The following is a 13,457-nucleotide window of genomic DNA, read 5'->3' on the forward strand; positions in this document are numbered from 1 at the left end:
CTCCTGTCCTTGTAGGCCAGTAGTACACACCAGAAGCAGCAGGGGCTGCTGAAGCTCTGTCCTCATCCTTAGGGCCCAAGTCTAGTCTGTCTGTCTCTTATACATACACATACACACACCAGTCACACCCCATGACCAGTTTCTGTCTCTCACATGTCAGTCACCTTCTTGACCTGTCTCTCAGTCTCACACACACTAGTCATCCTCACTCTCACACCCAGTCAACTTGCTGATCAGTCTCATAGTCACCTCTCTCTCACACACACACACACACACAAACACACACGAACCAGTCACCTCCCTGATCAGTCTCTTTCACACATACAACAGTCATCTGACTGACAAGTCACTCTCTGTCTCTCACACATTTATTTTTGTATTCTGCTTTTCATCACTTTAAAGCAGATAACATTCAGGTAATGTAGGAATTTCTCTATCTCCAGAGTGTTTATAATCTAAATTTGTGTCTGAGGTAACAGAGGATAAAGTGACTTGCCCAAGGTCACACGGAGTAGCAGTGGCATTTGAATTCTAGTTTCTCACAGGACAAGCAGGATGGTAGTCCTCACATATGGGTGACATCACAGGATGGAGCCCAATCACGGAAAACTTCTGTCTAAGTTTCCAGAACTTTGACTGGCCCCTACTGGGCATGCCCAGCATGGCACTAACCCTGCAGCCAGCAGGGGTCCCCCTTCAGTCTTCTTTTTTCTGCGCAGCAGTATCCTCGCGATAAAGGAGCTCTGCAGAGATTCCTGACAGGAATTTTCCTCACGGAATTACTAAAAGTTTATTTGACCCACAGGGGTCCTTCCTTTAACTTTTTTCAGTCTGCGGTACTCCGGTAAGTTTTTACCCGTTTTTCTGTCGATTACCGTCGAGTTTGGCCCTTATGACACCAAAATGTCGCAAGGCCAGAATGGAGAAGATGGAACTTCTCTTCCGTCCTCAAACCCCGACTCCGTCCATTGCATCGACGTCGTCAGAACTGGCACCGTCAACTTCGTGCCAGCATCGACCATCGGCCGGTGACCGTCTGGCATTAATGACATCTCGGCCTTCGACACCCTCTACTCTCCCTCAGGACTGAGGGGATCGTAGAGACAAACATCGCCATCGACACCGTAAGACTCGGACCATCAGGGGAGCGAAATCATTGACCTCGCCATCGTCCGAGCCGCCGTCGAAGAAACCCGGTTCAGAAAAGGCACTGACCTTTTCGGCGACGGGGTCTCCGAGGCAACCCTCACCCGACAGGGGATCGGGAGCCGCGACTCCGCCTTTAATGGTGGTCCCTCCGGCTATGCCTCTGTCTCCGTCTTTTGTTCCGGAGCTGGGGCTGCTTGCTCCAGGTCTCCAAGAAGAACTGGACTGGATGGTTCAGGAGGCCATCAACTAGGCGATGCAACGACTCCAGGTTCCTCCGGCACCGACACCGGTACCGATTGCGAAACCATCCACCGACCTCATTCCGGCAGCATTGGCACCGCTGCTCTCCAGGATGGAAGCACTCATTGCCGCTTTTCCACCGATGGACCCTGGGTTGCCGATGGCTCCGGTGCCCTCCCCACTTACATTGTCATCGGGAGGAGAAACACCGTTTTGCATCCCTCCATCGGGAGTTGTGCCTCAGCCATTGATGCCGATACGTCCCTCACCTTCGATCCAACCATCAGTGCCGATACGTCCGTTGGCGCCACCGAGCCATTCATTGATACCTTCGATGCCTGCACAGGTACCTTCGATGCCTTCATCGGTGCCTCGGTTAATTCCTCCGATTCCTTCGGAGCCTAGGCCAGGACCTTCAGGTATCCCACCATCCCGTCCCCCTCTAGTTCCTAAAGGGACAGGTTCTGATCCTTATGATATCTGGACTGATGATTCCTCGCCAAACACCGATGATTTACCTTCACCAACTTCACCCACTGAAAGTAGGAAGCGTTCTCCTCCAGAGGACCTCTCCTTTATAAATTTTGTGAAGGAAATTTCTGAATTGATTCCCTTCCAGTTGCAGACTGAACAGGATGACAGACATCAGATGATGGAGTTGCTCCAGTTCTTGGATGCTCCTAAAGAAATAACCTCCATCCCTATCCACCAGGTTCTTCTAGATTTCCTCAAGAAGAACTGGGAACATCCTGGATCCATTGCTCCAGTCCATAGAAAGGCTGACACTACCTACTTGGAGCAGTCAGCTCCAGGCTTTCAAAAAACTCAATTGGATCACCAATCTGTAGTTGTTGAATCTGCACAAAAGAGAGCAAAGAGATCAAAGCCTCACACTTCTCCCCCCCCCTGGCAAGGAACAGAAGTTTCTAGATGCCATTGGACGCCGAGTATTCCAAGGCTCAATGCTCATCTCCCGGATTGTTGCTTATCAGCTCTATATGACCCAATATAATAGGGTCTTTTTTAAGCAGATACAAGACTTGTCAGATACCCTGCCTCAAGAATTCCAAGATCAGCTTCAAACCCTAGTAAACAAGGGTTTTGAGTCAGGCAAGCATGAGATCAGATCATCCTTTGATATCTTCGATACTGCTACCAGAGTGTCTGCAGCAGCTATTTCGGCAAGGAGATGAGCCTGGCTCAAGTCTTCTGACCTTCGCCCTGAGGTACAAGACAGGTTATCTGACCTACCCTGTGTGGGAGATAACCTATTTGGAGAGCAGATTCAACGGACAGTGGCGGAACTTAAGGACCATCATGAGACTCTCAGACAGCTCTCTTTGATTCCTCCTGACTACTCTTCAAAACAGCCCTTCCGAAAGGACTCTAAAAAGTCCTTTTTCCGGCCGAAGAAGTCCTACCCGCCACCAAAAAGATCCCTTGCCACGAGACCTTTTCAAAAAGCCCAGTCTCGTCAGACACGGAAACAGAAGCCGCAGGCATCTCCTCAGCCAGGCCCTCCTTCAGGTTTTTGACTTCCACCTAGAGAGCAACAGCCAGATTCCACTGTCTCACATACCAGTGGGAGGTCGATTGTGCCACTTCCACAACATATGGCATTCAATCACCTCAGACCAATGGGTATTGGCGATAATTGCTCAGGGTTACTATCTGAACTTTCTCTCCCTGCCACCAGTCTCTCCACCTCTACCGATGTGGAAAACATCCGATCAGTCCATCCTTCTGGATCAAGAGGTCTCCCTCCTTCTCCAGTCCAAGGCAATAGAACCCGTAACCTACTCTCAGCACGGCCTAGGGTTCTATTCCCGGTACTTTCTGATCCCCAATAAATCGGGAGGCGTTCGTCCTATCCTGGACTTACGGGCCCTCAACAAGTACCTCCAGCGAGAGAAGTTCAAGATGGTAACCTTGGGCTCGCTTCTTCCTCTTCTACAAAGAGGAGACTGGCTCTGCTCTCTGGACCTCCAGGATGCATACACTCATATTGCCATAATCCCATCTCATCGCAAATACCTGAGGTTTCTAGTAGGCCCCAAGCACTATCAATACCGAGTGCTTCCATTCGGCCTAGCATCTGCGCCACGATTCTTCACAAAATGCCTCGTAGTAGTTGCAGCCTTCCTCAGGACCCAAGGTGTTCACGTCTATCCCTTTCTAGACGACTGGTTAATCAGGGCTCCCACTCAGCAAGCTGCTCTGTCATCCCTCAATCTAACCTTACACACTGTAATTTCATTAGGATTTCTCAACTACGACAAATCCTACTTAGTCCCATCTCAAACCTTGTCGTTCATTGGGGCAGACTTGGACACCTTGCAGGGAAAGGCTTTTCTGCCTCGACAGCGAGCTCTCACTCTCGTGTCTCTTGCTCACCAGCTGCAGTCTCAGCACTCTGCGACTGTACGCCACTTTCTCATCCTCCTGGGACACATGGCGTCCTCAGTTCAGATTACACCAATGGCCCGTTTGACCATGAGAGTCATGCAGTGGATTCTAAGGTCACAATGGACTCAAAGCATTCAGCCCCTGTCGACCATTGTCCACATGACAGACTCACTCCGTCAGTCTCTTGCCTGGTGGAAAAATCAGAACAATCTCCTCCAAGGTTTGTCCTTTCAGACTCCAGACCTTCAAATAACTTTCACCACCGATGCTTACAATCTCGGCTGGGGAGCCCAAGTGGCCAATCTGCAGACATAAGGATCTTGGTCTCCAGAGGAAGCCAAACACCAAATAAATTTCCTGGAGCTTTGAGCAATAAGATACGCTCTCAGGGCATTTCAGGATCGCCTCTCACATCAAGTTATCCTGATCCAGACGGACAGCCAGGTGGCCATGTGGTACATCAACAAACAAGTCTTGTATCTGCTTAAACAACAAACAAGGGGGCACGGGCTCCTTCCATCTGTGACAGGAAGCTGCGCAGATATGGGCGGAAGCTCTCTCCCATTCGATGTACCTCAGGGCCACCTGGCTGCCAGGAGTGGACAGTGTGTTAGCAGACAAGTTGAGTCGCATCTTTCAACCGCACGAGTGGTCTCTCAACCCCTCGGTGGCGAACTCCATCTTCCAAAACCACAAAGTAGAGAACTTCTGCTCTCTGATTCGCAGCAAACACTCTCATCCCAGAGACGCTTTCTCCCTTTCGTGGACAACTGGTCTGCTTTATGCATTCCAATACTGCAGGATCTCTCCATTTGCAGGCACATTCCCTTAGGGACGGAAGCGCTCCTAATCACTCAAAACGATGGGTCCCTCCGCCATCCCAATCTTCACGCCTTGTCTCTGATGGCATGGATGTTGAAAGGTTAATCCTTCAGCCACTTAACCTTTTTGAACCAGTTTCCCGTGTCTTGATTGCTTTGCGGAAGCCTTCCACGAGAAAAGCTTACTCTTACAAATGGAACAGGTTCACGTCATGGTGCACTTCTCAATCCCTTGACCCCTTTACCTGTCCAATCATGAAGTTTTTGGATTATCTCTGGCATTTATCAGAGTCAGGTCTAAAACCTTCTTCCATTAGAATGCATGTCAGTGCGGTAGCCGCCTTCCATAAAGGTATCGGGGATGTTCCTATCTCAGTACAACCCCTTGTAACACGTTTTCTAAAAGGCTTGCTTCACCTCAAGTCTCCACTGCGTCCTCCGGCCCCTTCTTGGGACCTTAACCTAGTTTTGGGTCGGCTCATGAAACCACCATTCAAGCCTCTTCACTCTTGTGAACTTCGATATCTCACATTGAAAGTGATTTTTCTTTTGGCAAACACTTCAGCTCGCAGGGTTAGTGATTTACAGGCCCTAGTTACCTATCCGCCTTACACTAAACTTCTGCAGGACCGGGCCGTACTCCGCACTCACCCTAAATTTTTACCTAAGGTTGTCTCGGATTTTCTCCTCAATCAATCCATCATACTACCTACCTTTTTTCCCAGGCCCCATTCCAACCCAGGAGAGCAGGCTCTGCATACCCTGGACTGTAAACGGGCTCTAGCATTCTATCTAGACCGTGCAGCTGCCCACAGGAAGAGCACTCAATTGTTCGTCTCTTTCCATCCTAACAAATTAGGGCAGCCTGTGGGTAAGCAGACTCTCTCCTCCTGGTTAGCGGACTGCATATCCTTTTGCTATCAGCTAGCAGGCATTCCATTTCAAGACCTTGTTAAAGCACATTCTGTGAGGGCTATGATGACTTCAGTAGCACACCTACGATCGGTGCTGCTTCCTGACATTTGCAGGGCTGCCACCTGGAGTTCTCTCCATACCTTTGCAGCCCACTATTGCTTGGACAAAGCCGAAGACATGATTCCATCTTCGGCCAGTCTGTCCTTTATAACCAATGTGAGGTACCAACACCCACATGCCTGGTGGGGTTCAGGATGCCCTCTACCAAATTCCAGCCCAGTTGTTGTGCCTGTTGCACGCCTTTGGGTACATTTGTGCATGTTCGGACATCCTCAGCTCGGTACTCACCCATATGTGAGGACTACCATCCTGCTTGTCCTGTGAGAAAGCAAATGTTGCTTACCTGTAACAGGTGTTCTCACAGGACAAGCAGGATGTTAGTCCTCACGAAACCCGCCTGCCGCCCTGCGATGTTGGGTTCGTAACGTTTTATTATTTTATTTTTCGGCACTGCCTGTAGCTTTTAAATAAGATTGAAGGGGGGACCCCTGCTGGCTGTAGGGTTAGTGCCATGCTGGACATGCCCAGTAGGGGCCAGTCAAAGTTCTGGAAACTTTGACAGAAGTTTTCTGTGATTGGGCTCCATCCTGTGATGTCACCCATATGTGAGGACTAACATCCTGCTGTCCTGTGAGAACACCTGTTACAGGTAAGCAACATTTGCTTTCTCGTCCACCACTCTAACCACTAGACTACTTCATACCAGTCACCTCCCTAATTAGCCTCTCACACACACAAGTCACCTCCCTTAGCAGTCTCTCCTTTCATTCTTACACCAACACCAGTCATCTCCCTCACACACACCAGTTACCTTTCTCACCAGTCTAGTTCACACATATCAGTCACCTCCCTCACACAGATACCAGGGGAAAGCAGGTACAAACAATGGAACAACAAACACATAACCACACATAACAAACACATAACCAAAATCAATATGTGTATAGTTTTATTTGATATTTTAGTTTAAGTTTCATTTTGAGTTCATCAATAAAGGATAAAAGTACAATGATAAAGCTAATCTCGTATCCTAAACTGTTACGAGGAGAAATGGACATGATTCATTACACTTACCAATTATTATTATTTACCAATCCTGAAGGGCAGCTGTGTAACTTGATATACTTTAGCATCATTTTTATGTGCCTTAATGTAAACCGTTGTGACGGTACCCACTGAACGACGGTATAGAAAAATGTTAAAATAAATAAATAAATACCAGTCACCTCCTTTACATACACACACCAGTCATCTCCCTGACCAGTCTCTTTCTCACACCCAATCACCTCCCTGACCAATATTTCAGTCTCACAAACACATATCTCCCCGACCAGTCTCTCAATTACATACATGCTCTCTCTCACTCTTACACAAATGTTCTCAGTCATACACAAGCTCTCTCTCACACACAGGCTCTAAATCACATACATGCTGTCTTTCACTTACAAACACATGCTCTCTCACATGCTCTCATCACACACATACATGCTCTCAATTACACACATTCTTTCACTTACACACAGGCTCTCAATCACACACATGCTGTCTCTCACACACAGGCTCTCAATCACACTTACACATACATGCTGTCAATCACATGCTTTCTCTCATGCACAGGCTGACAATCATACACACATGCTTTCTGTCACACATATGCTGTCACGCAAGGGTTTTCAATCCTACATACACGCTCTCAGTCATACACATGCTCTCTCACTTATATACATAATCTCAATCACACCCGTGATATCTCACTCTTTCACTTAAACACATGCTAGCTTGCTCTCAATCTCACTCACTTCCATTCCCCTGGAGCACAAATGGGAGCTGCAGCAGCCTCCTCCTTCAACCCTACGGTATCAGTCATACAGCGAGAATTTGAAATGAAATTGGCCATAGAGGCAAAAACTCATAAAAACTTTTAAAAATATATCCAAAGCAAGAAACCTGTGAGGGAGTCAGTTGGACCATTAGATGACAGAGGGGTTAAAGGGGCTCTTAGGGAAAAGGCCATTGCAGAAAGACTAAATGAATTCTTTGCCTCCGTGTTTACAAATGAGGATGTTGGGGAGATACCAGTTCCAGAGATGGTTTTCAGGGGTGATGAGTCAGACGAACTGAACAAAATCACTGTGAACCTGGAAGATGTAGTAGGCCAGATTGACAAACTAAAGAGTAGCAAATCACCTGGACCGGATGGTATGCATCCTAGGGTTCTGAAGGAACTCAGAAATGAAATTTCTGATCTATTAGTTAAAATTTGTAACCTATCATTAAAATCATCCATTGTTCCTGAAGACTGGAGAGTGGCCAATGTAACCCCAATATTTAAAAAAGGCTCCAGGGGCGATCCAGGTAACTATAGACCAGTGAGCCTGACTTCAGTGCTGGGAAAAATAGTGGAAAATATTCTCAAGAAAAAAATTGTAAAGCATATAGAAAGACATGATTTAATGGAACATAGTCAACATGGATTTACCCAAGGGAAGTCTTGCCTAACAAATCTGCTTCATTTTTTTGAAGGGGTTAATAAACATGTGGATAAAGGGGAACCGGTAGATGTAGTGTATTTGGATTTTCAGAAGGCGTTTGACAAAGTCCCTCATGAGAGGCTTCTACGAAAACTAAAAAGTCATGGGATAAGAGGCGATGTCCTTTTGTGGATTACAAGCTGATTAAAAGACAGGAAACAGAGAGTAGGATTAAATGGTCAATTTTCTCAGTGGAAAAGGGTAAACAGTGGAGTGCCTCAAGGATCTGTACTTGGACCGGTGCTTTTCAATATATATATAAATGATCTGGAAAGGAATACGACGAGTGAGGTTATCAAATTTGCAGATGATACAAAAGTATTCAGAGTAGTTAAATCACAAGCAGACTGTGATATATTGCAGGAGGACCTTGCAAGACTTGAAGATTGGGCATCCAAATGGCAGATGAAATTTAATGTGGACAAGTGCAACGTGTTGTATATAGGGAAAAATAACCGTTGCTGTAGTTACACGATGTTAGGTTCCATATTAGGAGCTACCACCCAGGAAAAAGATCTAGGCATCATAGTGGATAATACTTTAAAATCGTCAGCTCAGTGTGCTGCAGCAGTCAAAAAAGCAAATAGAATGTTAGGAATTATTAGGAAGGGAATGGTTAATAGAACGGAAAATGTCATAATGCCTCTATATCGCTCCATGGTGAGACCACACCTTGAATACTGTGTACAATTCTGGTCGCCGCATCTCAAAAAAGATATAGTTGCGATGGAGAAGGTACAGAGAAGGGCAACCAAAATGATAAAGGGGATGGAACAGCTTCCCTATGAGGAAAGGCTGAAGAGATTAGGGCTATTCAGCTTGGAGAAGATTCGGCTGAGGGGGGATATGATAGAGGTCTTTAAGATCATGAGAGGTCTTGAACGAGTAGATGTGACTCGGTTATTTTCACTTTCGAATAATAGAAGGACTAGGGGGCATTCCATGGTTAGCAAGTAGCACATTTAAGACTAATCGGAGAAAATTCTTTTTCACTCAACGCACAATAAAGCTCTGGAATTTGTTGCCAGAGGATGTGGCTAGTGCAGTTAGTGTAGCTGGGTTCAAAAAAAGGTTTGGATAAGTTCTTGGAGGAGAAGTCCATTAATGGCTATTAATCAAGTTTACTTAGGGAATAGCCACTGCTATTAATTGCATCAGTAGCATGGGATCTTCTTAGTGTTTGGGTAATTGCCAGGTTCTTGTGGCCTGGTTTTGGCCTCTGTTGGAAACAGGATGCTGGGCTTGATGGACCCTTGGTCTGACCCAGCATGGCAATTTCTTATGTTCTTATGTTCTTATCATTGGTGCAGGGACTAACTCTGCTATCTCCCATTGAGGATCGTCAGCTGCTCTTCTGTTTTCTTTGTGTTGAACTGCTCCTTGGGCCAATGATGCTGCTGCTGTTGAATGCAGGATTGCCCTTTCTTCTTCCTGAGCGCCCCACTATATATCACTTCCTCTTCTGGGCCATGGTGTCTGGAAGAAGAAAAGGCAATTCTGCAGTTTCCAGCTCGCACTAACACTGGTGCCATTCCCATCTGTGCTTTAGTGTGCTGACAGCCCGGGCGCAATGGCAGAAGTGGAAGGATGTCTGTCTTTCTCTCTGGTGTGAAAGGATGGGAAGAGAAGAGCAGCTGGGCCAGCGGGAGCTCGCAGCACACCTGCCAGTGCTTGGCGGCACACTGGTGTGTCGCAGCACACTGATTGAGAATCGCTGGTCTGGCAGACTGTATTGTGCATTGTTATACGCTAGCAGGGCCCCAGATTACAGACTCTGTCAAGCCGCATCAAGTGAGAGTCATGGCTGCATCAGTGGTTTATCTGTGAGCTGTGCCTATTGAAGACATCTGCAAAGCTGAAACTTGGTTGTCAGTGCACACCTTCACATTCCATTACTTTCTGGAAAATCTGTCAAGAAATGACAGTAAATTTGGATAAGCAGTTTTGCATAGCCTGTTCACTCTACTCTCTTATGGTGGAGTCTGGGTTGCTTATTCAGTAAATGCTCTGTCACAATCCTCAGTTTGGGTCTCCCCATGTGTCATGGCTAATTCAACTCTGCTTGTTGAAGGAGAAAGCAAGTTTGCATACTGTAAACAGTGTTCTCCATAGACAGTAGGATCAATTAGCCATGCTAAATACCCTCCTGCCTCCCAGGTGAGTCAACTACCTAGCTAGAATTAGCTCTAAAATCAACTGAGAGACTTATAAGTTAATGCCTGTGCCCGAATTCCCCGCTCATACTCAGTAGAGCAAAAGCTCTATGAACTAGGAGAGAAAGGTCATTTGGCGCCATCAAATGATGTCAACCATATGTCATGGTTAATTCATCCTGCTGTCTACGGAGCAAACTTGCTTTCTAGTTAGCTAGATTTGAGCTTGCAATGTCAGTGCTCATGGTTAGCTGGCTAAGTTCTTTCCCCCAATCCTGGGATAACCACAATTTGAGTAGCCAAAATATAGCTGCCTAGTAAAACTTCTGCCGCTCTGCAGGAGAAATTTTCACCCATGGGGATTTACCTGGCTAATTCTCTAGTTATCAGTTTGATAGTGATTTTTTTTTTGCTTGTTATTTATGTGTGAATACACACAAAAGAACATACAAGAAGACAAATACAAATCAATTTTATTTGGGGACTAATTGAAATTCTTAAGGGAAAATTTTGCATGTGTTATAATTTTTAAGTGACTTCAGAACAAACAATTATTGATTTGCAGGTCAAGTTCTATAGAATTTTTTTGCACCATTTTTGTCTCCATTGTAGCAAACTACCAACCAGACGCAAACAGATTCTTTATCTCCATCTCCCAACCCAGTATCACCTGTACCATTAAATAATCCAACCAGTGCACCAAGATTTGGAACAGTCATTCCTAATCGTATCTTTGTTGGAGGAATAGATTTTAAGGTATGTTCTTGTAGTACTGATAAGTGCCTGAAATAATTATTTGACAGTTTTCTAAAACTATAATAATGTTTTTATATACTGAATTTCAGTGAAATTATTTTTTTTTTACTGAATTTCAGTGTAAAAATAAGTGTAAAATCAAGTCTATGGTCATTCATTCACACACTTATATAGTTGTGCTCATATGTTTACATACCCCTGGCAGAATTTGTAAGATGTGTAGCATTTTAAGAAAACATGAGTGATCAGACAAAACATGCCTGTTATTTTTAATGTATTTCAAATTAAACTATTATGCATCACAGAATAGCACAATATTAAATAAACCATGCAATAAAGGAAATAATAAAATGTCCCTGTTCAAAAGCTTGCATACCCTTAGTTCTTAACATTGTGCATTTCCCCCTTTTGCATTAATGACGGCTCGCAGTCTTTTGTGATAGTTGTGAATGAAGCCCTTTATTTTCTCATGTGGTAAAGCTGTCTATTCCTCTTGGCAAAAAGCCTCCAGATCCTGTAAATTCTTTGGTTGTCTAGCATGAACTGTATGTTTGAGTTCTTCCCAAAGTGGCTTAATAATATTGAGGTCAGGAGACTGTGATGGCTACTCCAGAACCTCCACTTTCCTGTGCTGCTGCCATTGAAGGGTCGACTTGGCCTTATGTTTCAGATTATTGTCACGTTGGAAAGTCCAAATGCGCCCCATGAGCAGCTCTCTGTCTAATGAATGCAAATTCTCCTTCACTGTTTTCTGATAAGATGCTGCATTCATCCTGCCATCAATTTTGACTAAATTCCCTGTGCTGCTGTAGCTCACAGCCATCCAGAACAATGAGATCCACCTCCATGCTTCATGGTAGGGATGGTGTTCTTCTCTTCATAGGCCTTGTTGACTCCTCTCCAAACATAGCATTTATGATTTTGACCATAAACTTCAATTTTGATCTCATCACTCCAAATTCTTTTGTTCCAGATGTTTTGAGGCTTCTCTAGGTGCTGCTTGGCATATTGTAAATGGGCTATTTTGTGGTGCTGGTGCAGCAATGGCTTTTTTTTCTGGCAGCTCTACCATACAGCCCATTTTTGTTCAAGTATCTCCTTATTGTACATGCTGAAACACCAACACCACTTTGTTTCAGAGATGCCTGTATTTCAGTAGAAGGTTATTTGTAGGCTTTTTCTTTACATTCTGACAAATTTTCCTGGCAGTTATGACTGAAATCTTTTTTGGTCTACCTGACCATGACTTGGTATTAACAGAACCCCTCATTTTCTACTTCTTGAGCAAAGTTTTGAACAGTATTGTTTGGCATTTTCAAATCTTAGGATACCTGTTTATATTTTTTTTGTTATGGATGTGGACCCTTGGACTGAGGTGGAGTTGGCGCAACCTGCATGGTGGAGCCCTGCAGGTCCCCACCATCAGCTGGTGGAGTCAGGCATACAGGAGAACGAGGCATACAGGAGAATGAGGGCAGACTTGGGTTGGGGCAGGTGGCGTTCAAGAGAAGTCCAGTAGTCAGGCAGTGGTCAGTGGCAGGCGGCAATCTAAAGAAGTCCAGTAGTCAAGCCGAGGTCAATACCGGTTACCCATCCAAGGGAAGGCGGGAGGGATAAGCAGGGTAGGAAGAAGAACAATACAGAAGGAAAGGCACAAAGAAGAACAAAAGAACTGACCTCAAGCACTAAAGGATTAGACGAAGACTTCAAGAACCAAAGCCCAGGACGAAGACCAGAAACTGAAGACAGGAATGAAGACCAGGAACTGAAGACACAAAGATAAGGAACATGAGGCAAGTCACTCTACAGAGACTGCAGGGAGACCTGTTGCAAGGCGTGGACTGCAAGGAAAGAGGACCTTTTGTGGCCCAAGGTTTGTGACATCATCAGAGAGAGGTGCAGGGAATTTTCCGTTGCAAGCCCTTTAAACCTGTGCGAGTCGGGTGCGTACTTAGGGGAGCTGAAGTCATCAGGGCTAGCAGCGTGTAGCTAGCAGCGTCTGCCCTAGTGTCGCATCAGGTCTGCTGGAATGTGGTGGCCTGCCAAGCTGTGTGGGAATCTTTTGGTGGTATCAGCGGTCTGCAGTAGCATCTCGAGGCTGGGTTAAGTGTGGCAGTTCGCAGGGGGAAGCCCATGGACTGCCAAGCGCAACACTTTTCCTGATTTATAAAGTTGAACTACTTTTGCTCGCAGATCCTTTGATAGTTCTATTGCTTTCTCACAGGACAAGCAGGATGGTTGTCCTCACAAATGGGTGACATCGAGGATGGAGCCCACCACGGAAAACTTCTGTCAAAGTTTAAACAGAACTTTGACTGGCCCCTACTGGGCATTGCCCAGCAAGGCACTGACCCTGCAGCCAGCAGGGGTCTCCCTTCAGTCTTCTTTTTTCCGCGCAGCAGTTGCCACGCGGTGAAAGGAGCTCT

At 45.7% G+C, this 13,457-nt stretch overlaps 1 protein-coding gene across 2 annotated transcripts in view; it reads left to right on the top strand.

The window, feature by feature from the left end:
* Positions 1–13,457, top strand: part of BOLL (boule homolog, RNA binding protein) — a 725,867-nt gene that overhangs the window by 102,327 nt on the left and 610,083 nt on the right. For both annotated transcript variants that reach the window (XM_029606045.1, XM_029606046.1), the window contains exon 2: positions 10,888–11,031. In XM_029606045.1, the coding sequence (XP_029461905.1) occupies positions 10,888–11,031 (144 nt within the window). The remainder of the gene's footprint in view (positions 1–10,887; positions 11,032–13,457) is intronic.

This window comes from Rhinatrema bivittatum, chromosome 6 (assembly GCF_901001135.1).
Source record: "Rhinatrema bivittatum chromosome 6, aRhiBiv1.1, whole genome shotgun sequence".
NCBI lineage: Eukaryota > Metazoa > Chordata > Amphibia > Gymnophiona > Rhinatrematidae > Rhinatrema > Rhinatrema bivittatum.